Below are 24848 nucleotides of genomic sequence, written 5' to 3'. Positions count from 1 at the left end.
TGCATACATTTTTGTTCTCAAACAGTACCATGTTTCCCTGAAAATAAACCCTGTCTTATATTTTTTGGAACCCTGAAATAAGCGCTTGGCCTTATTGCCATGCGTTCAAAAGCCCAATTTGGCTTATTATCAGGAGATGTCTTATTTTGGGGAAACAGGATACATTTCCACTAGTATCACAGTATCTCATACACTTTGTCCACCAATATTTTATTAAGTGGACATCATACATTCTTGTGCTACTTCCTTCTTAAGATTGAACAATTTTCTAAGTATGGTTTGTTCTCTCATTTTTTATTTCCATCATATGCCACTATGATTATCTTCAGCACTCAACTTCACATCGCTGATTCTTTAATTCAATCCTACTGTCTTCATTGTATGCTTTCTTTAAATCTACATTTAAATAAATGAATAAATATTTCTTTGTATACATTACTATATATAGATGTATCACATCTAAATTACGACTGTGTTTTCCTGAAAATATGAGCTACCTCGAAAATAAGCCCTAGCCAGATTTTCCATGCCTGTGTCTAATATAAGACCTACCCCAAAATAAGCCCAAGTTAAGCCCCACCCTAGTTAAGCCCCACCCACTCCCACTGTCTCGTTGCTTGCAGCGGCACCACTACGAGGTGAGGCAGCGGCAGCCCTCGCAGTCAGGCCAATCCCTGCTCGGCAACCTCACCCCACCCATTCAGTGCTGCCCACCCACCTCTTCCCTTTCACTCCCCTCCTGAGCCGGACTGCCATATGGTGGATAAGACTCGGTCGGTTGTAGGTTTAATGGACATAATTAATCAATATGGACAAGTATCTGGATTTAAAATAAATGCAGGGAAAACAAAGATAGTAACTAAAAATATGACTATAAATCAAAAAAGATGAATTAGAAAGACTAACAGGATTTGAAATTGTTAAAAAAATTAAGTATTTAGGGGTCTATATTATGACATCAAATGCAAAATTATTTAAGCATAATTATGATCCGTTGTGGCAAAAAATACAGAGAGAGATGGAAAACTGGAAAAAATTACAATTATCCTTGTTAGGAAGAATAGCAGCAGTGAAAATGAATGTTTTGCCTAAGTTTTTGTTTCTTTTTTCTTTGTTTCTTTTTCAAATGATACTAGGAGGGAAGTGGGGGGAGGAGGGATGGGAAAAATTGTTGTAATACTTGTTAAAACTTTTTAATAAAAAAAAGCATTAAAAAAAGACTCGGTCCCCTTACTTGGTCCCCCTCCCCTGTTTCGGAGCTAGGGGGGAGTGATGGTGAAAGGCCATGTGCTGCGCATCAGCTGTGTCCGCTGCTGGAGGGGCTTTCTTGCATCCCTCCTGCCCTGCAGATCATATCCCCGGCAACAGCCACTGCCTGCTACTCCAACTGCCACTTCCGTCCTGCGACAGCGCCTCGTGCTGCCTGGTCCCCATTTGCCATTTCAAAGGCGGCAGCTCTGGTGGCCTGCAGCTCTGCTGCCGCATTTCAGTAGATGCTGGCTTTGCCTTGAGATGGGCCTGTTTCAGCGCCTAGACCCCTTGCCACCTGCTTTCCTGCTCCGTTGCATTTCTCCACTACTGGAACACCACCGCCCAGCTCCTCTCGCTTCCCCAAAGCATTCCTTTGCTAACCTGCTTTCCAGCTCTGTTGCTTTCTCTGCCGCCACATGCAGAGCAACAAAAGTTTGTGGGACTAAAAAGAAAAATTCAATCAGACCTTCCAACTTCTCACGAAAAGAAAAAGATTTCACAAAATTGGAAAGTCTGACTGAACTTTTTTTCTTTTAGTCCCTCAAACTACTCTTGTTGCTCTGCACATGGTGGAAATGGCAGCCCTGTTTCACTGGCCTGCATTGCTCCGCGTCTCGCTTCTCCCTTCAAAGGAGGAACACAACACTGGGAGGAGAAGTGGCAGAAAACAGGGCTGGCATTTGAAGAATGGAGAAGGGAGACATGGGGCAATGCAGGCCAGTGAAAAAGTGGGGACTAGTGATTGTTGCGCAATGCAATGAAGGAGGAGAGGGAGAGAGTACACCGCTCCCAGCCCTGGTATAACACTCTGAGGTTGGATTGGATATCTCTCTCTCTCTCTCTCTCTCTCTCTCTCTCTCTCTCTCTCTCTCTCTCTCACACACACACACACACACACACACACACACACACACACAGAGGTTGGATTGGGTTTCTCTCACGCGCAGTGGCGGCACTTCGGTGCTTGGCCGGCTGGAATAGCCCCACTTCTCACTCGGCCACTTTCCCTCCTCCTTCTCCCCCCCTCTTTCCCTCGCTCCACTTTTCTTCTTGCTATTGCAGTGCAGCATTCAGGATCTACTTTGACAGTGGTGTGGTTTGGGGGATGGTCAATCCCCATTCGTCATGTAGCCTCAGACCACGGTGGCGGGGAAGGCGGAAGGCAATCCCGTCCATCAGACCAGCCTGGCAGGGATGGGATGGTAAACCAAGCGGCGCTGAAAACAGCTGAAAGTGTAGTATTCAAGTCCTGGAAGATTGTTTGAAAGGCACAGAGTTGCCTGCAATTCTTGTTACTGGGAGAGGCTGCGCGTTGTTTCTAAGCACACACTTTCCACAATCTTCCAGGGCTTGATTACACAAAGGCAATTTGCTCTGGAAGGAAAGTGGGGAAGATGTTTCTGTCAGGAGAGGTCCCACCCAGCAGTCAAAACTTCAACGGCACACTTTCAGCTGTTTTTGGCATTGATGGCCTGACTGAGGAGCCCTCTGGTAAGCTGGTGCGGGGCGCATGGGGCAGTTCCACACCTCCCTGCCTTGCTTTGTCCTCCACCCCCCTTCCCGACTGCCTCGCTTAGAGCAGTGGCCGCAGCACTGACACATCACTCAGTCTCCTGCTTTGTTGTGGTGAGGAAGGAGAAGAACCGAGGCAGCAATCCTGCACAGGGCTGTTGGAGCTGCCGCCACAAGGCCAAGCAGTTGTCAGCACGTTGATGGCCTGCCTGCAGGGCCCTCTAGTAAGCCACTGTGGGGTGCATGGAGCAGCTCCGCACCCCCCACCTCACTTCATCCTCCACCCTCCACCACCTTGCTTCATCCTCCAGCCCCCTGCCTCACCTCCTGCTCCATTGTGGCTGCGAAAAAAATAAGATCTGCCCTAAAAATAAGCCACGGTGCTTATTTTGGTAACCAAAAAAAATTAGACTGCGTCTTATTTTCAGGGAAATTGTATTAGGTGGATCTGCTATTGAAGTATTTTGCAAATTCAATTTGTACAAAATGTGGTTTATAGATTTTAGCTAGATATTGGAAGCAGTTACAGCATTGCCAAAATATATTTCTTAGCTTTGATGAGTTTATGAGCCTATTCAAAGTCCACTTATGAGCTGATGTCCAAGTTTCCAGGTAACAATTCCAATTCACTTCCAGGGTCTATTTGGCACTGTTTAACTTTCAGTAGTTTTGTGTCAAAAGGTACAGCCTTCATAAAGGGGTGAAATGCTACCGGTTCGCACCGGTACAACCGGTTTTATTACCGGTTGTAATAAAAGCTACCAGTTCAGGAGAAATGATAGTAAAAAAAAGCTACCGGTTTGTCCAGACCGGTATTTCTGACGATCAGCTGTGCCGCGTGATTTATATTCTCTAGAAAGCAGGAAATCCTAGTTATACTAGCAAGAATTAATCTTTATGTAGAAAACTATGATTTAAATCAAGCCTTACTGACTAGTGATTTAAATCGTGATTTAAATCGTGATTTAAATCGTGATTTAAATCAGTTTGATTTAAATCGTGATTTAAATCAGTTTGATTTAAATCAAATCCACCCTGTTGCCAAGCATCTGAATTTTGATCATGTGACCATAGGAATACTGCAACAGTCGAAAGTGTGAAAACAGTCATAAGTCACTTTTTTCCGTGCTGTGCTAACTTTGAATGGTCAGTAAATGAATTGTGAGTTGAGGATTACTTGTATTGCCATTCTCTGAGGGTGTTCCAGTTTCTTCTTAAAGTATAATTCCAAGAATTGCACACCAGTTTGTTGTAGACTCTGTCTAAAGATTAAACTTGAACGATTATTTCCCATGGTTTGGAAACTATGCTTCTGTTGGTGCAGCCTGAAATTTCATGATGCATGAATAACTTTGAATTTATCCCTGTTAAATTAGTTATTTTTAACCAATTCCTTTAATCTATAAAGGTAATTTTGAAATTTATTTTAATGGTATTAACTATCCATATAATTTAGGATCTTCTGTAAATTTAATAAGCATTCCAATTTGATTATGAGTTACTAGTAAGCATTAAATATATATGTTTTGATTTGATATAAAAGGCATCTTTTAAATAAAAGATTTTTGTTCAGAGATATGACAAAATAAATATTTTAGAAGCACTCAGTGGTGGGTTGCCCCCAGTTCGCACCGGTTCTATAGAACCAGTAGTAAAACCGGTGGGAGGCTCCACCCACCGACCCCAACATCATCAAAATGCTTCTGCGTATGTGCAGAAGCTTTGTGCTTGCACAGAAGAGCGTGTGTGTGTGCGAGTGAAGCGAGCGAGCGTGAGCAGCCCTATTGTGAACTGGTAGTAAAGGTAAGTAGAACCCACCCCTGGAAACACTGATAAACATTTATAAGAATCTTTTTTGGTGAGTCTGTGTTTTCTTCAGTTGTTGCTATAAAGAGCAAACAGTTATTGAAAGTAAATATGGAGAGAAACACGAGTGTCCATTTTAAAATTTTAACATGTTTCAGGGACTGTGCAAAAGTAAACAAGCTTATCCTTTTTCATTAAAATATGTATTTAAATTTGTTTTAAATTTACATTTTATTTTAATAAGTTGTAAAATTCTATCATTGTTTTGTTAAAAACATTAATTTTTAAAAGTAAACTATTTGTTTATCTTTTATTTAATCCCAATCCAATGAACTAATTCATTTTATTAATGGTTGGTGATACTGCACAAATCAATTTATCATTTTAGGACACTGTGGCATTGCAAAGTTTGAAAACTCCTGACCTAGGCAATTTTCTGAGATGCTCTTATGGCTTTTGGTTTTCATTCCTACAAGAAAGGCAGCTTTTTTCTGCCAGAATGAATCTTAATGCTGTCACTCCAAGTTGATGAAGGTGGGAAATGCAGATGGACTTTGATTGATTTTTGTTTAAGTTCAGGGATATGAATAGAAAGCTGAACAGCTCCCCATTAATTTTTATTGTAAATAGGAGGGCGGAACACAACTAATTTAAGGAGGAGGGCTTTTGCTTTTTGAAGCAAAATAAAGGATATGTTATAGTTATAAATAATTAACTTGCATGTGTGTTGGAAGATGGTTTAATTCCTGAAAGAAATGACTTGTGAGGAACAATTGGGGGGTGGGGGTAGCAGAGGCAAGCCATGTAACCTATATGCCTTTGCCTTTCCTGCTTGTGTGTGAGAGAAAAGACTAAATGTATTCAATGGGAACATGTCAGCAGGAAAGCTGAAAGGAGATTGCTGAGACCAGTCCTATCAAGAGAGCAGCAAAGGTTTCCAGGTTGAAAAGGTTCTTAGAATTTCTATCCTGAAGAAGGGCCCAGGCCCAACTAATGGCAAGAAAAGGTTCTCTTGGTCTCCATAAAATCTCACAGAATATGGAAATGCACCCTTTTCCCATACAGGTACCATATTTTCCGGCGTATACGACGACTTTTTAACACATGAAAATCTTCTCAAAAGTCGGGGGTCGTCTTATACGCCGGGTGTCGTTCTCCTGTAACCAGGCAGACCAGCCCGAAAGGCTCTGACGAGCCTTAAATGGCTCTGGCGATCCAAACTCTGACAATCTGCTAATCAGGCAACTCAGCTGGGATCGCCAGAGCCCTGGAGAAGGGAAACACTTTTCCCCCTCCAGCTTGCTTACCTTAGCTCAGCGGTTGGGGGTCAAACAATCCTTTAACAGGGGTTTTGCAGGTGGTGCAATACGGAAAAACGAGCACAGCCCTCACCATCCGGAATGAATGGTGCTGTTGTGGCGGTGGGGGAGGGGGCGGCAGAAGCGGGAAGAAGCGGCGTTTGCGATGGCTGGAAGCTGTGTGAGTGAAGCACTACTTTCGTTTGTACGGCAACAGCATTCGCCTTGGTATATTTGTGCCAGCCAGTGGCGCAAGGCAGCCCTCCTCTCCTGCTGCCTGGGACTCAGAATGGTAAATGGCATTTTGCTCTCTAATCCGGATGCCAGATCGTCCCCCTGCAAACTCTCGTCTCTCGAGGAGCGCTCCCTGAAGCGGGGCTGGAAACTTCGGTTGGGCTGCTGGAGAGAGGAGTGCTTGCAGGGGGGTGATCTGGTGTCTGCAATGGAGAACAAAATCCAGCTGCTCCCCGGACCAGTCACCATTTACCTCTCTGAGTCCCAAGCATCAGGAGATGAGGACTGCCTTGTGCCGCAAATATACCAAGGCGGAATCCTGATGCCGCTCTTACAGCGGAGAGAAGCCGGATTTTGCTCTCCATTGCAGACACCAGATCGCCCCCCCCTGCAAGTTCTCCTCTCTCAAGCAGCCCAACCAAAGTTTCCAGCCCCGCTTCAGGGAGCGCTCCTCGAAATATGAGATCTTGCAGGGGGCTGATCTGGCGTCCGCAATGGAGAGCAAAATCCAGCTGCTCCCCGGACGAGTCACCATTTACCGCTCCAAGTCCCAAGCATCAGGAGATGAAGGCTGCCTTGCGCCGCAAATATACCAAGGCAGAATCCTGATGCTGCACTTTCAGCAGAGAGATGAGGGCTGCCTTGGCCATCGGCTAGCACAAATATACCAAGGCGAATGCTCATGCCACACAAAGTAGTGCTTTGCTCCCACACTTCTTCCGGCCCTCAGTCTCTCAGGGAGATGCTTGACTTCCTCTCAGCCCCAAGACACTGGCTGGCCCATGAGATGAGAGAGAGAGAGAATGAGAGAAAAAGAGAGAGAATCAGAATGAGACAGAGAGAGAAAGAGAAAGAGACAAAGAATGAAAGAGAGAATCAGAGAGAGAGAATCAGAATGAGACAGAGAGAGAAAGAGAAAGAGACAAAGAATGAAAGAGAGAATAAGAGAGAGAGAATCAGAATGAGACAGAGAGACAAAGAATGAAAGAGAGAGAAAGACAGAATGAAAGAGAATGAGAGAAAGAGACAGAGAGAATCAGAGAGAGAGAGTGAGAGAGAGAAAGAGAGACAGAAAGAGACAGAGAATGAAAGAGAATCAAAGAATCAGAGAGAGAATGAGAGAGAGAGAGACAAAATGAAAGAATCAGAATGAGAGGGAGAGAGAAAGAGAGAATGAGAGAGAAAGAGTGGGAGAGAGAGAAAGAGAAAGAGGGGGAGAGAGAAAGAGTGGGGGGGAGAGAGAAACGGGACAGAGAAAGAGAGAATGAGAGAGAGTGGGGGAGAGAGAAAGAGAGTGGGAGAAAGAGAAAGAGGGGAGAAAGAATGAGAGAGAAAGAGAGAGAGAGAGAGAAAGAGAATGACAAAGGGGGGAGAAAGAGAATGACAAAGGGGGAGAGAAAGAGAAAGAGTGGGGGAAAGAAAGAATGAGAAAGGGGGAGAGAGAAAGAGAATGAGAGGGGGGAGAGAGAAAGAGAATGAGAAAGAGAGGGAGAGAGAGAGAAAGCGAAAATGAGAGAGAGAGAAAGAGAGAATGAGAGAGAAAGAGTGGGAGACCCAGAGAGAGAGACAGAGAGGAGGGAGAGTGCCTGAAGGACCCCTCCCGTACTGGGAGTCCAGGTGTTTCAGCAAGCGGCGCACTGGATTCGTATTAGTGGTCCGCGAAATTTAAAATTATGAAGTTGGTGGTCCCTGAGGTCCAAAAGGTTGGGGACCCCTGGCCTTAGACCATCGGAAAACACATATTTTTGATGGTTTTAGGAATAACTTTATTGTTGGGGGTCACCACAACATGAGGAACTGTATTAAAGGGTCGCGGTATTAGGAAGGTTGAGAACCACTGCCTTAGCTGCTTGCCTTGCTTCGCTTGCCTGAATCCATTCCATCAGCAAGCAACTCCCTGCCTGCAATCAAGCAGGCAGGGAGTTGTGGACTTCAACTCCCAGAATTCCTCAGCCAGCAAAACAAAGCTGGCTGAGGAATTCTGGGAGTTGAAGTCTACAAGTCTTAAAGTTGCCAAGGTTGGAGACCCCTGTTCTATTGGGTAAGTTTTTTTCCCCTTTGGGATCTTTTAAAAAAAATAGTTAATTGGGGTTTTTTTAGTTGTTCTTTTTTAGACCTAGCCATTTAAAGTTTAGGAAGTTTTAAATTTAGCTTTCATATAAAAATAAAAATAAAATAAAATAAAATAATATTTGTGCAGCTTTCTGAGATTTAGTGTGTTTCTGTAGTGTTTCACTCTAACTACACAAACACACAAAATCTCACAAAGCTGTATGTGGAATTTTGTGTGTGTAAAGTGTGAAAGTTGGGTTTTGGGGCTTTTTGTGGCTGTGTGAGGTTCCTGCTTGTTTCAGGGGCCATTTTGGGTCTATGTGTTTTCCGATAGTCTTAGGCCAGGGGTCTTATACGCCGGAAAATACGGTATTTAAAAAAGGATAAATTTATATAGTTTAGGTTTAGGAAATTGTATATTCCTTCCTCTTTGTTAGACAGATTTGAGTTTATATTCCTATCTTTTCCTGAGCAAAGACTAGAGGAAAACAAAAAAGGAATCTCCCAGAAGCTCCCACCGATTTTGACTCTTTTTAGAGGAAGTTGTCAGGCCTTGCTATGTTCCTGGAATGATAAACCATCATCTCTAGAAGATGACTTAACATCTCTTTGTACTGGCATGTAAGATTGAGAAGGAGAATACAGTTGTGGATTATCTAAATAAATGTCTACTTTCGTGATGGTGAACCTATGGCACGCGTGCACAGGTGGCACACGGAGCCATATCGGTGGGCACATGAGCACAGCTCCAGCACTCGTGCGCGCCAGCCAGCTGGTTTTCGGGCTTTTTGGGCTCACTGGAAGTCAGCAAACAGGCCATTTCTGGCCTCTGGAGGGCCTCCTGGGGGGGAGAAGGCCGTTTTTGCCCTTGAACCAGCAGTAAATTGCAGGCAGCTGTGTTAATAACAGGGTGCGTAGACCACTGTACTATCAAGGCTTGTCGGGGCTGAGCAGGGAAGCCGCTGTCATGTCACTCCCCCTTGCTTCCCCGAGTGCAAAGCTGAGGCTGTGCGCTTCCTCACCGGGCTGGCCACCGGTGGCAAAGAGCCACGCAGCCAACAGCCGCTCTAGATGTTTGGGTGCCTCGGCTTCAGATTGCTCCCTCCCTCCCTCACACATACACACACAAAAACAGAGGTTGGAGAGCTCTCTTGGTCGCTCGCTCTCCAAGCGCCCCATGCACAGTCCATTTGAGGAAAGGGCATGCACAGCTGTGCGGGTTTGGCTGCAGGAGGAGACACGGTGCAATGGGGTTGTTTTGTTTGCTGTAGTGGTGCTTCGGGAGGGCAGGTGGACATCTGCAGCTGACAACTATAATTAATATGTCCACCTGCCCTCCCGAAGGGCTGCCGCCATTCGCTTTCATTTCGTGGCAGGAGAAGGAAGAAAGTGAATGGCGGCGGCGCGGTGGTGCTCCAGGAGTGCAGGAAGACATCTGCATCCAGGCGGAGCGGGAGGGTGGTGAGAGCGGCGGTGACAAGAGTGGCAGTGGTGGCCCCTTCCAAGCACAACGCACGGAGGTGGCAGGCAAGGCATCCCCGGCATGCCTGTTGAGTGGGCGACCAGTGGGCAGGGTCGGGGTCACCAGAAATGATTGCTACTGGTTTAGTGAACCAATGGCAATCATCGCTATCGGTTCAGCTGAACCAGTCCAAACGGTAGCATTTCACCCCTGCTATACAGATCATAACACTGTGTTTTGAAAAAGTAAATTTATACATGGATCTTTGGATACTAATCAATAAAACCTGGGACACTTCTCACCTTATTGTTACAAACTGACAGTTAACATAAAATAGCTTTTACAAGAGAACTGAGAGTTGCTGTGAATCTTCTTTTTCAAGAATGTGCTTCAGATCTTTTTACTCTTTTCTTCCTTCCTAATTCAACAGTTGAACATTACGTTAAAATATGAAGGATGCTGTATAATTAATCAATGCATCTAAAAAAATAAAAATAAAAATAACAAAATAGAACAGAATACCTTATTTACAATTCTAATACGCAACTTATATAGAATTATAACCAAATACAGGTAGTCCTCCAGTTATGAATGTAATGGAGCCTACCAATTATGTTCGTAACCCAAGGATTCAAAGGAGTGAATTACATAGCTTGACCGTGATCACTCTCTGCTTTTGCCCACGCATTCGCTAATCAAATACACAGGTCGTTAAGGGCACATGAGATATCTCGGCGTGTGGAAGGCCACCTATTGAGATATCTCATGCTTCGCCCCCATTCGGGTCACTTATCTTATGTAGATCTCGACGATCAACGGAGCTGTCCACATTCCACCCTCTCTGCCATGGTTTTGCCTTGAGGCCTACAAGGACTAGAGATTGCATCCCTATAGGCTCCAGTCATTTTTACAAAAAGCCTTTGCTGCCAAGAATGGAGCTCAGGAAGGGTACATGGACGCTTCCAGGCCTCCATTCTCGGCAGCAAAGACTTGAGGAAAGTCCTTTGCTGCCATGAACAGAAGCTTCATTCTCAGCAGCAAAGGCCTTGAGGGAAGGCCTTTGTTGCTGTAAACGGAGGCCCGGAAGGATGTGCGTGCCCCTCCTGGCCTCTGTTCTCGGTGTCAAAAGGTTTTGCAAAAATGACCGGAGCCTATAGGGATGCAAACTCTCAGCCCAGTAGGCCTCGGCAAGCCTTTGTTCAAGGGTTTTTGCTTTGGTGATTCAGACCTTCCCGCCATTTGCAAAGCCTTTTGCTGTAGATCTCATCCAGGCCTCCATTTACAGAGAACAGAGGCCCAAAGTACCGTGAGATCAGGCGAGATCAATAGCACGACATCTCATACTTCTGATCTCACGTGATCTTGCGGTATTTTAGGCTTCCATTCTCTGCAATTGCACTGAAGGCCTGAAGCACCGAAGTAGGCCAAGAAACTGAAAGCTTGCTAGATCTTCGCAAGGTGAGTATCCACAGGCCTAGTACCTGTGGAGACCCGGTATGGGGGGTAAATACGCAGGGCAAATGTTGCAGAGCCTCTGCGGTTGTTTGTAAGTGTGAACAACTGCTGTGATGCTGCAACATTTATAATTTCAGAACTCTGTCATAAGTACTTGGGGGGGGTATGTCATAACTTTGAATGGTGGCTAAGTGAACTGTCATAACTTGGGGATTACCTGTAAAAGGTAAAAGAGTGGATTAAAAATCCTGCAGTGAAAGGATACAGAATTGGTTCCATTGGAAAATGTTTTTCAAGTCATGAATTTTAAACTACTTGGGGAATCTCTATAGGCAGAGAAAATTGTACCAGTGATCAGTTCCATGGAGAAAGATTTTTCCAGGGAGCAGAGAAGTGTGGTTTCATGTGCTGTCTGCATCCCACAGATGGGGCTTCGCTTGTTTGCGCGGCCCAGTTGCTGGCATGCAACTGGGCCGCGCAATTCAACTGGCTATTCAACTGGCTAATTTGTTTCTGTGGCCTATAATGCTGTCCATTGCTCCTTCTTCATTTTTCCCTCAGTTTTCTCATTTCCTTTACTTTCATTATCAGGTTTTCAAGATTGTTTTACTTTAATTTCAGATTTCCCATTACTTATTTCATTAACAATCTCTTCTTCACTTCCCCATCTAATCTGTTGTCAACATTTCCATTTTATTTGTCAAAAGCTCTAAATTAATTCTAGTTCTATAAATTGTGCATTATTATATTATTGCATAAGATGTCTCATTATGCTTTTATGTTCTTTATTCTTAACTGCGTGAACTGTTGTCATTACATATATAAAAACATCTGAACAGTGAAAAATATAGTCTAGTCATATTACTTCCTCAAATGTAAAACAAAGAAAAGAAAAACAATGAGAAAAATAGACAAAAGGAATCATTTTGTTCCAGTCAAAAATTGACAGTGTTCTTGGCTTATCTTATAATTAAATCCATTCAGTATGTTATCTTTTTTCCTCTACAGAAAGAAAATATTGTAGCTAATTGCATCCAATCTGAGCCCACTTGTATTCAATCCATTTGTACTTGGATTCTTATATGTGATTCTAGGGGTCTGATGAAATGTTATATTTGGATTGGATGTGTCAGATGTCTGGATTCAGGGCTCTCAAACATCATCCCACTAAGTGGACTCCATGTAGTGTCAGGCTTGAGGTCACCCTAGACAACATCTGGGTATTCCTGTTGCAGATGTGGTAAAATATGTGACAACACTGCATTGCGTAGCAAGGAAGATGAAACAGCTTTTCATTGAACAAAATGATTGAGCTGCCAATATCATAATTTCCCTGTGGTGTGTCTGGGCTCTTTTATTGTAACCTAACGTAGTGTGGAAAAAATATGTTAGTGATAGCTATAGCTGCTTCAACTTGGTATTCCTTATATGATAGATTTTAATTAAGTAAAGCACAGATTGGTGTCTATTGGCAACTTCTGTATCCTGAGCCTGCTGGAATCTGACTTTTGCTCCTATGAGATAGTCAAGAAAAAATTAAGTCTGGTTGTCTGACATATTTCAGAATTTTGATCTCCCTTGAGAACAGCAGCATTTCACTCAGTATTTTCATTAGAATATTAATCAGGATGAGATTATGATACTGTTCTGCAAAATACCATAAATAATTGCCTTGAGGCAGAGCAGCTGTTCTATAAACTTTCATGAGGGAATTACCATCCAGCTGTCTAGAAAAGAAAATGGTATTTATTTCCTTGATCATTTTTATAGCAGTATTTGTAGCAAGAGAATTTGCTGTGAAAATGAATGTGTTTCTGGATTCTTCCTTTTTTAATTTTCAAAGTAATATACTAAAGTTTAACCAGGAAATTTCCTTAACAAATCATCCCTCCCTACTTTGTCTGTCTCACTTCTACACTGATCTCTCTAGGTTGGCATTAAACTAATGCTACGAGAATTTAATTTCATAGAAGTGATGCTGTTTTTTAGGAGCCATCCAAAAGGTCAAGATGGTTATGATGATTACACAATTGAAACTTCATCACTATTAATGTATATCACACACATGTGAAAAAGCGTGGAAGATTGGATTTTTGTGAGTGTGCTTACTACGTTTAAAGCTCTTCTCCCAATAAAGAATTCCTCTGCCATTTTTCTAGGTAGAGGATAATTGTTTTCAAATTTTCAGGTGCCAGTGTAAAATGATAAGGAGATAAAATAATCAGGTGATTAGATAATAAGACATGCTTCCAGATGTTTGCCAATCTTGGCTGAATAATAATATTTAAAAGTAAGAGGAAACAGGAAAAAATACTGTAGAAGCGGAGAGAAAGAAAGGGAAGGAAAGGGCAAACGATTCATCTGTAGTGCAGCCTTCCCAGCCTAGTGACCTCCAGATGCATTGCAAGCACTCTTCTGCTTCTTTCATCCTCAACAAATAACTATTCTTAACATTTCTGAAGCGCATCAGGTTGGTACCAGCTGCTGTGTTTAACTGACTTCAGGGTCTATCATCTCATTTGCTTAATCTAGGTTTTTTAATTTTGATTCTTTGGTGTTATTGATCACCCCTAAAAGAACTGTATTCTTGATTCTTGATGAACGTATCTTTTATTTTATGTACACTGAGAGCATATGCACCAAGACAAATTCCTTGTGTGTCCAATCTCACTTGGCCAATAAAAATTCTATTCTATTCTATTCTATTCTATTCTATTCTATTCTATTCTATTCTATTCTATTCTATTCTATTAACTTTAAAATTATCATATTTTGAAATTAATTGCATAATTGCAATAATAGTGTCCATGTGTAGTTTCTCCCATTTCTGTAAATTGGACTTGAAGGGACTGGAAAAATACTGTATGGGGGTTTAATTTTTTTCTGAGCTAACATCTCAAATTTGGACAAGAAAGCAGCCAATGACTAACTGAGTACAATGTGTTTTGATATCTGTTAAGTATAGATGCTGTATATTGCCCAGAATTTATTTATTTATTTATTTATTTATTTATTTATTTATTTATTTATTTATTTATTTATTTATTTAGATTTTTATACCACCCTTCTCCAGCAGGACTCAGGGCGGTGAACAGCTGAGATAAAACAGAGCATACAAAATTTAAAAAACAGTTTAAAAGGTACTTAAATGATTTTGGCCCACAATTTAAAACAACCCAATTAAAACCAATTTCAAATTAAAACCGAACGGATGGGATCAAGTAAGCCCGGCTAGATGAAATAAATGAGTTTTCAGGGCCCGACGAAAAGTCCGGAGGTCTGGTATCGTGCGTATCTCTGGGGGTAGAGGGTGGGTGCCGCCACAGAGAAGGCTCTCCCCCTGGGGGTCGCCAGCTGACATTGTCTGGCGGACAGCACCCTGAGGAGGCCCTCTCTGTGCGAGCGTACTGGCTGGTGGGAGGCTATTGGCGGCAGAAGGCGGTCTCGTAAATACCCCAGCCCTAAGCCATGGAGCACTTTAAAGGTGGTCACCAACACCTTGAAGTGCACCCGGAAGACCACCGGGAGCCAGTGCAGCTCGCGCAGGAGAGGTGTCACATGGGAGCGCCCCGTCGCTCCCATAATCCCCCGCGCGGCTGAATTCTGGACCAGCTGGAGCCTCCGGGTGCACCCCAAGGGGAGCCCCAGGTAGAGAGCATTGAAGTAGTCCAGGCAGGAAGTGACGAGTGCCTGAGTGACCGTGCGTAGGGAGTCCCGATCCAGAAAGGGACACAACTGGCGTATCAGGCGGACCTGATAAAAAGCCCCCCTGGCCACGTCTGTCATATGCTCTTCTAAAGACAGCCGTGCATCCAGGAGGACGCCCAAGTTGCGAGCCCTCTCCGTGGGGGCCAGTGATTCGCCCCCAATAACCAGCAATGGCACAAGCTGGCTATATCGGGACACCAGAAGCCACAACCACTCGGTCTTGGAAGGGTTGAGTCGGAGCCTGTTTCTCCCCATCCAGGCCCGCACGGCCTCCAGGCACCAGGACATCACTTCAAAGGCATCGTTGGGGTGGCCTGGGGTGGAGATGTACAGCTGGGTGTCATCAGCATACTGATGGAACTCCACCCCAAAGCCACAGATGAGCTCACCCAGCGGCTTTACATAAATGTTGAACAGAAGGGGCGAGAGGACCCACCCTTGCAGTACCCTGCAAACAAGGCGCCTCGGGGTCGACCGCTGCCCCTCTGTCAACACAGATTGCGACCGTTCAGAGAGGTAGGAGGAGAACCACCGCAAAACGGTGACCCCCACCCCCAACCCATCCAATCGACGCAACATGATACCATGGTCAATGGTATCAAAAGCCGCTGAGAGATCTAATAGGACCAGGATAGGGGAGCAACCCCTATCCCGAGCCCTCCAGAGATCATCCACCAACGCGACCAATGCCGTTTCTGTGCTGTGCCCAGGCCTGAAGCCGGACTGGAGAGGACCTAGATAGACAGCTTCATCCAGGTACTGTGGCAGCTGCTGCGCCACCACACTTTCAACAACCTTCGCAATAAAACAAAGGTTGGAGCTGGACGATAGTTAGCCAAAACAGCCAGATCCAGAGAGAGCTTCTTGAGGAGGGGCCTCACCACCGCTTCTTTCAAGGCGGCCGGCAGGACACCCTCACTCAAAGAAGCGTTAATAATCCTCTGGAGCCAGCCTCGTGTAACCTCCCAGGAAGCCAGCACCAACCAGGAGGGACACGGGTCCAATAAACATGTGGTCGCATTCACATGAATATAGAATATAGAATATAGCCATATAAATTTTGTAAACGAACAAACATACAAAGGCCAATAGCAATATATAATCAGATTCTTCACCAGGTTGCAAAGAAGATCGACAATGCAATAGTCCTAAAGAAAGGCGTAATTACATGAGGAGCAAGATAGACACATTCCTTTTGAGGTCTGCCCATGCTTGCTCTTGTTGCACTTCATCTATTAAAGTTTTCATCTCCCCTAAAGACATGAATTTTACTATAATAGATCAAATAATCAGAAGAATTATCTTCCAAATAGATCCAAGGTTTTATTAATCAGGTAATTTATTGAGGGATACGGTGGCTAAGACACTGAGCTTGTCGATCGAAAGGTCAGCAGTTTAGCGGTTCAAATCCCTAGTGCCGCATAATGGGGTAAGATCCCGTTATTTGTCTCAGTTTCTGCCAACCTAGCAGTTTGAAAGCACATAAAAAATGCAAGTAGAAAAATAGGGACCACCTTTGGTGGGAAGGTAACAGCGTTCCATCCGCTTTTGGCGTTTAGTCATGCCAGCCACATGACCAAGGAGACATCTTTGGACAGCGCTGGCTTTTCGGCTTTGAAATGGAGATGAGCACCGCCACCTAGAGTTGGGAACAACTAGCACATATGTGCGAGGGGAACCTTCACCTTTACCTTAACTCTTTATTAACCAAGTAACTGATGACTATTTTTCTTTTTTTCTCTTCAGCAAAAGGTCATGATACTTTTTGGGGCTGTAATTTTCTAAGTTCTACAAGCTGTAATTTTCCAACTTTAGCCCTTTGTTTTTAGAGTAAGTTGATGCTTTTTTTGTGTTCGTTTTTTTGGCTCTCTCACACTTTTTGCTGACTTAGCTTACTGTGACCTGAAAGTTTCTAAAACCACAAAGCTAAGAATATAGAGCAAGTTGGGGAAAGCTGATTCTTCTTAAAATGTGCTGTCGGTCTTTGTTTCGAAGGGGAGTTTATGTTTCTCTTTTTGCTGCTTAAAAAAAGAGATCCTAAAAGTGCTTAACTTTTTTTTTTTAAAAGGTGGTGTCTCAGAACTCATATTTTCTGACCTGAAAGCACATAACTAGCCAGAAATCCTGCTAAGAATTTTCTTGGAAAAAACCCAGTTTAAGACAAGAAAGTTAATCATAGCATTAGTTATCCCTGGAAATTTGAACTAAAACACTAACTAAAACATTATGAGAGTATATATTTATTTGCAATCAAAGTACTATATATCATTCTCGTTAATTGTCCCTACTCTCAGCAGACTGACTTAGTCATTCCTTTCCAAAATGTTTGATTACAGATGTGGGACTATTGAATCTAGGATTTCCCACATCAAGACTCCAAAGGTCTTTTTTAACCGCATTCTATGTTCTAAGACTCTATTTCATATTTATTGTCTGCTTCTTTTTCCCTTTATAGATATATCTATTTAATATAATTAACAATTACAGCTTGGAGGTCTTTGACTCCAAATTGTAATTGCTTGACCCTGCTCAAGCAGGGGACCCTATACCCATGATGTGAACCTATGGCAGGAGTGCCAGAAGTGGCATGCAGAGCCATGCACGCGAGGCGTCGCCTATTCCTCTTCTGGGTTTCCGGGGTACACATGTGCACCAGCCAGCTAATTTGCTAGTTACTGGTGCACATGCGCATGCAACGATCAGCTGGCCTTCATGTCTGTGGCAGCAGCCAGATGAAGGTGTGCCCTTAGCACGTGTGCGCATCGGTCATGCTGTCATCCGCATGCAGCCCTGGGACATACACACCTTGGCAGTAAGGAGCGCTGCTGCCAGGCGCTCCTCTGCACCCGCCCATCTGCTTGCTTCGTCAATGCCACCGCCGCTGCGAGGAAAGGCCCCAAAGCTGCTCTGCCTGGGATCCATATGGGCTACCATGGTGGGGAACAAGGTATGGCTGGACACTGTCTGGAATGCGAGGCTGGCAGGAGGAGGAGCCACCGCTGCCGCTTAGCTGGCGCAAATAGTCTGCCGCCATAGCCTGCCACCGCCCTCTCCGCCCTGCTGACTGCCAGGGAAGCAGCAACGCGAGAACTGCCACCCCCAGGGGTGAGGGGTTGGTGGTGGCAAGGATGGGTGAGCTGGGGCTTCCCTGTGTCCCTGCCCAAGCAGGCTTCTGGCATGGCCCCAGGCCTCCAGGGGAGGGATTGAAGCCTGCTGCCGCCCCGCCAGCTGCTCCTGCCACTGACAGGGAGTGGCAGTGCAACAACCGGCAGGGGCGAGGGGATGGCAGTGGCAAGGATGGCCAAGCCGGGGCTTCCATGTCTCCCTGCCCAAGTGGGCTTCTGGCATGGCCCCAGGCCTTCGGGGTGGGATTGAAGCCCCAGCACACCCATCGTTTCCGCTGCTACCCCATTGCCCCCACTGACAGCAGTTCTCACGCTGCTGCTTCCCTCTCAGTGGCAGGAGCAGCCGACAGGATGATGGCAGGCTTCAATCCCTCCCCTGGAGGCCTGAAATGCAATGCATTTTTTTGGCTTCCACACACCCCATTTTTGGATTCGGGGAGGAAAGTGTTTTCAGGCGGCAGCTCTGTGATCCTCTCCCTGAATCAGAAAAGTGCATTGCATTTCAGGTGGCGGATCTGGCCAGGAGGAAAGAGAAAGTGAGTGCGGAGAAGGAGGAGGAGAGCATGCGGCTCTGCAATGTGCACTGGAGTACCATGGAGGAAAGTGTTTTTGGGCAGCAGTGCTGCGATCCTCTCCCCAAATCCAAAAACGGGGTGTGCGGCTGATGCTGCCGCCCGAAAATGCTCTCCTCCCTGGTTCTCCAGTGCAAATTGCAGAACAGCGTGCCTTCCTTCTCTGCAGACTCACCTTCTCTTTCCTCCTGGGCCAGGAGCAGAAGCTGACTGCCCTCCGCCTGGGTTGTCTGACGAAGGGGCAGGCAGAACGGATAGCCGCCTTGCCTTATGCCCCCTGTGCAGTGCCCAAAACCGTGATGCTCTTGTTTTGCCTCCGCACGCCCCATTTTTGGATTTGAGGAGGAAAGGGTTTTCAGGTGGCAGCGCTGCAATCCCCTCTCTGAATAAAAAAACTGCATTGTGCTTCAGGCGGTGGATCTGGTCAGGAGGAAAGATAAAGTGAGTCTGCAGAGGAGGAGAAGGGCATGCGGCTCTGCAATGTGCACTTGAGAACCATCGAGGAAAGCATTTTCGGGCAGCAGCGCTGTGATCCCCTCCCCGAATCCCAAAACGGGGTGTGCGGCCGCTTGAAAACGTGCCTTTCTCTTTCTTCTCCGCAGACTCATCTTCTCTTTCTTACTGGGCCAGGAGCAGAAGCCAACCGCCCTCCGTCTGGGTTGTCTGAAGAAGGGGCAAGCAGAGTGGCTAGCTGCCTTGCCTTACACCTCCTGTGCAGCACATGAAACCATGATGCTCTTGTTTTGCCTCCGCACACCCCATTTTTGGATTCGGGGAGGCAGCGGAGATCTCCAGGCAGTGGAGATCACAGCAACAGTGTGTTTGGGTGGCAGCGCCTTGCCTTACAGCTCCTGCGCAGCACCCGCTTCATTAACCAAGTCCCAACCTCCGTGCTTCCCCAGGCCGCTTCCGCTTCTGACTGAGGCAGCAAAGGCGCAGGGGGCTTGCCGGGAAGCCTGGGACCCAGCACCCAGCGGTGCTGCCGAGGTGGCGGGGCCGAGAGTGCCGCCGGCGATTGGGGAACAGCTGTGTTGCCAGGGAACGGGCCGGTATCTTGTTGTCCTCTGGGTAAGAGGTGCACTGGCCCCCTTGGAAAAAGTGGGAGCGCATGCATGGGTGTGCATGCATGCACAGTGCAGGGGTGCATTCACAGGAGGAGTGTGGGGAGGATCATGCGCGCATGCACAAATGGCCACGTGTATTGCATTATGAGTGCTGGCGAGTGCAATAGCGCTCGTGCGCTCAGACTTTTGGCACGCAACGCCAAAAAGGTTCACCATCACTGCCCTAAACAATTTGAGACAAATGGCTATCTGGTCTCTTCTTTTAAAAACTACAGTGAGAAGCACCCACAACTTCTGAAGGCAAGCTGTTCCACTGGTTAATTTTTCTTACTGTTAGGAAGTTTCTCCATACTCATTAACACTGATGATGTTATCCAATTGTGTAATGAAATGTCAGCAAACATAACAACTAAGTTCAGAGAGCACCAAAAATCCTATAGTTCAATTCTGAGCTGTATATATTGTGTAGCCAATGATCAGGCGGACCTTGAAAGTGGGGTCAAATGCATCATCAGTTTGAAATTCTTGTGCATAGGTAGCATGTAATAAACTTTTAGTGGTTTGGTTACCAGGTGCACGTAACCAGGAAGTAACTATTCCTGGTTACTTGTGCCTGGCATATTGTCTTTTGTTAGATATTTATATATTGATAAAGGGAAAATACTGTAAGGCATAGATGAAGCAAATCTTAACAAAAAATAAAATACCTAAAAAAGTAGAAAAAAAGGATGTAATAATAATAACAACATTGTGACCAATGATAACAAATAATAGCAAGTATCAACAAGCATTGATACAAGATAAAAATTGGAACTTACTAAATGTACAGGAAACAAAAATTGAATGTTGTAATAATGTAATTTAATAAAAATACAAATAGAATGTAACAAGGAGAATTATATGATCAATTTCTATGAAAATCTGAAAGGAAAAAGAACAAAGATAAAACATGGCAGTGGCTTACAACTTAAAAAAATATGAAAGCTTGAATTTGGCTGCATAAGAGCAAACTATTTAAACTAATGCAATCAAAACCAGAACTGCAAAATCATCAAATGATCTAAAATCCATATTGTGCAAAGAAGCAGGAGAAACAGTAGATTATATATTCAGCTTGTGTAAGAAGATCTCATTAATTGATTACAAATAATGACATAACACAGTTGCAAAAATGATTCACTGGAACTTCTGTATAAATTATTATATATCAGTGATGGAAAATTGATGGGAGAATTGATGTTGAAAAAGTATAGGTACTCCTTTACTTGGGACTATAATTGAGCCCTGAATTATGGTAGTAAATCATAGCAGTAGTTAAACAGAGCGTCTTATACTCTGAAAATTACGGTATATTTTTCTTTCTGTTACCTCAACATGAAAAGGGTTTGAGAGAGAAGCGAGGGATGAAAATTGTTGAGTACAGGTAGTTCTCCACTTACAATTCATTTAGTGATTGTTCAGGGTTACAGCAGCACTGAAAAAGGTGATTTTTTTAAAGTTTTGCACACTTATGACTGTTTCAGCATTCCCATGGTCATGTGATCAAAATTCAGATGCTTGGCAACTGATTCAAATTGCAGGGTCCCAAGGTCAGGTTATCACCTTTTGCAAGCTTCTGACAAGCAAAGTCAATGGGGAAAACAGATTCACTTATTGTATTACTAATTTAGCAACTGCAGTGATTCACTTAAGAACTATGGCAAGAAAAGTCATAAAATGGAGCAAAACTCACTTAACAAATGTCTTACTTGACAGCAGAAATTTTGGGCTCAGTTGTGTTTGAAAGTTGAGGACTACCTATATTCCATACGCTTATCAAACTGTTTGATAATATGTCCTTTTATGTTTTTACTGTCCTTTGTGACTCTGTACCATAAGCATCAATGAAATCCTAAATCAGCCCTCTCCAAAACTGACATTCAACTATTCAGGAATTTTATCCATTCTGTTCTCTTTGTTAGGCAGCTTGCTTTATGATATAGTCTTAAATTTGGAAGAGCCAAAGACCAAGTCTCTCTTTGGTGTCTTGTACACATTTCTTTTACTCCAGGTCTTTTCCCATTCCATATTAATTTACTAATACTTTTTTGCCATATTTATTGCCTGCTTCTAACTCGGTGCCAAAGCCAAATATACATGGCTTCATTTGTGAGGTATTTTGGGATAGGTGTCAGGTAGTTGATACTGAATGGTTTTCTGTATTTGACCCTTCAGTAGCTATAGTAATATTTGTTATTGTTTATTTGTATTTTCTCAGACTCTGGGATATTTCTCATCTATAACACTGGTCTGCAGAGCTGCTTGGAAACAAAGGACACTTTGGTGAAAATTTCTAAGATCTGTAATGCAAGTCTTCCTGCTCAGAAGTGGAAATGGGTTTCCAGGAATCGGCTTTTCAACATTGGAAACATGCAGTGCTTGGGAGTCTCCTGGAAGACTGCAAACAGCAGTGCCACTACCCATGCATTGGCCACTTATGAATGTGACCGTGAATCTGTCAACATGCGGTGGAACTGTCGGAGTCTAGGGGACCAGCTTTCCCAGTATTTGAGCTCGAGGTTGGGGAACTGGTCACTGACACCAGCTGAGAGAGGTGACCAGGCTCGTGGAGGACAATGGAAGATCTATGGCCATGATGAAGATTTGTGCTCTAGGCCATACTCTGGTAAAACCCACGTTAGAAGATTCTGCATTATCCAAATTTAATATCTTTTAAATGTTTTTGTTAAAATTATAAGCAAAAAATATCATTAACAGATATCATTGACTCTAATGAGTAAAGGCTAATAGTAATACATGCATATGAGTTCAAGTTATGTAATTTAGCATTTTTACTTCCAATAGCCAACCAGCTAGCTACCTTTGCATCTTGAAAGTAGAGCAAAATGGTGATAGGCAGCATTAAACTTTCATTGTCCAAGCATTATCAGATCATTGCTATGGCAATTAAAGGGTAATTTTGGGCTTCTGGATGTTCCCAACATCCCTTAATTTTAGCCCTGCTAGCTAGAGTTACTAGGAATTGCAGTTTAGCAATATCTGTAGGATTCATAGGTAGGCAATCAGTGGAGGGTTGCCCCCAGTTCAGACTGGTTCGCAAGAACCGGTAGTAAAACTGGCAGGAGGCCCCGCTCACCGCCCTGGATGTCGTCATTGGTGATCTGCACATGCAAATTATTTAGTTTCTCTCAATCCAGTATTTAGGTAATATTAATGCAGAATTTTAAGACTGATTTTTGCATTATGAATAACCAAATCAAATTTAGATTAGAGCAATTTAGTAATACATATGGAATTGTAACCTATAATTGATAAGATAGGTATGTGTATTTTTTCCCAAAAGAATACATGTGGAATCTTCATTGCCCTCCATTGTCTTTGCACATAGAGAAGAACTATGTTTCAAAGATTCAATCTCATTTAATTGTATTTTGTATTAATCTACTGTGATCTATAACCCACCTATTAACACAAAAAGAGTTTTGTGGCATCTTTGTCTAATCAATTTTATCATCACATCAACAGTAATTAAATTGGATAATTTTTAAAGTTCCATAAAAGATCGTTTTCAGAAAAGATGAACTTAGCAAGCTTTCTGAAAACTATTAATTGTTCAGATACTGCCAAAACATAAACCAAATCATAGGAGTAACTTTTCCAGTATTTAGCTATCACCATTCTTGACAGGAATAAATATATTTTTCTTAAGAGTTAAGTAGCATATTTTTGAACACTACCAGGGACTGAGTTATCTGCTGAATATTTATCAACTTAAGTGCAAAAGTCTACTTTTATGCTTTAGCCACTTCATCTTTTTCCACAAATAAACCCTGAATTTTCTATTGTTCTCCATGTGATGCAGAATTTATAGATTCTGTTGAAGAGTGTGTGGGGAGACTATTGTGGGCGGGGCGGGAAATATAGTCATACATGGATTGGAACAATCTTCCAGCAATTAAATATGTATTGGATCAATTTGAAATTAGGCAGCACAGGCTGATTATGGCTATCCATAAAGGAATTATAGAATCTTAAACTGGATTACAAAGTGTTGATTGCCATACCTTTTGTTCAAAATTATAAACATTTCCTTTTTCTAGGAAGAGGACAAATATGAGCTATAGCTTTTTCTCTTTTCCAGAAATTTACACTATCCAAGGCAACTCTCATGGAAAGCCTTGCACCATCCCGTTCAAGTACGATAATCAGTGGTTTCATGATTGTACAAGTATGGGACGTGGAGATGGTCATCTATGGTGTGCTACCACACAGGATTATGGAAAAGATGAGAGATGGGGATTCTGCCCCATTAAGAGTAAGCTGTTTCCGGTTGTACAGAATTGTGGGCATATAGCACCCTAGGCTAATACTTTTCAATTTATTCATGAGAATTAAGTGGTGACTATGTGCAATTAAATGGGTTCTTTTTTTTTTTTTTCTAGATTCCACAAGAGTTTATTGTTTCTCCTTTTTCACAGCTAAGCTCCTAAGGTTTAGGATTTCCTGAATAATTCTGCTAGTAAAAAATCTTTATAGATTTTTCCTGGGCCTTTTTGTTATTCTTTCCTCCCGTCAACTTAACTCACCTATATTGCTTCCCTATACTTCCTGCCTTTAGTTGCTACTTTGCAACTAGGCTCAAATTATATGTATGCATTTTTCTCTAGTACTTGCTTTCTTTTCCTGCATTATATGATCCTTCCCCTTAGTAACTAGAACAGTGAAATACAGATTTAGCAGTACAGCCAGACTTTGAGTACTTTTGTCATGGAACATGTAGAAAAATGATGTTTATATAGGCACTGGATATGTATACAAATACATATGCATATATAGATTAATTTACAACTACAGTTCAGCCCCAAATTTCCATTGCTAAAGCAAGACAGTTGTTAAGCGAGTTGCACCCCATTTTATAATCTTTTTCCCACAGTTGTTAAATGAATCACAGCAGTTGTTAAGTGAATCATGCAGTTTTTAAGCAAATCTGGCTTCCCCCATAGACTTTGACAGAGGCCAGCATGGAAAGTTCCAAATGGGGATCATATGATCCTGAGACACTGTAACTGTCATAGATACATGCCAGTTGCCAAGTGCCCAAATTTTGATCACATGACCAGGGGGATGCTGTAAAGGTGGTAAGTGTGAAAACCAATCATAAAGTCACCTTTTTTCAGTGCTGTTGTAACATTGAATGGTCACTGAATGAATGATTTACCTAATAGTTGTTATTTATTACTGCAATTGGACATGGAAACTTGGTTGCTAATCGAAGCAACCACTAAGTGAAACTGCACCTGTGCTTACAA

At 43.4% G+C, this 24848-nt stretch overlaps 1 protein-coding gene across 3 annotated transcripts in view; it reads left to right on the top strand.

The window, feature by feature from the left end:
- The window catches only part of MRC2 (mannose receptor C-type 2), a 95142-nt gene that overhangs the window by 8843 nt on the left and 61451 nt on the right, over positions 1-24848 (top strand). For all 3 annotated transcript variants that reach the window (XM_034416175.3, XM_034416174.3, XM_087892285.1), the window contains exons 2-3: positions 21797-22204; positions 23681-23854. In XM_034416175.3, the coding sequence (XP_034272066.1) occupies positions 21797-22204; positions 23681-23854 (582 nt within the window). The remainder of the gene's footprint in view (positions 1-21796; positions 22205-23680; positions 23855-24848) is intronic.

This window comes from Pantherophis guttatus, chromosome 4 (genome assembly GCF_059756535.1).
Source record: "Pantherophis guttatus breed Tessera chromosome 4, ASM5975653v1, whole genome shotgun sequence".
Lineage (NCBI taxonomy): Eukaryota > Metazoa > Chordata > Lepidosauria > Squamata > Colubridae > Pantherophis > Pantherophis guttatus.
This window is presented reverse-complemented; position numbering and strand designations above follow the sequence as displayed.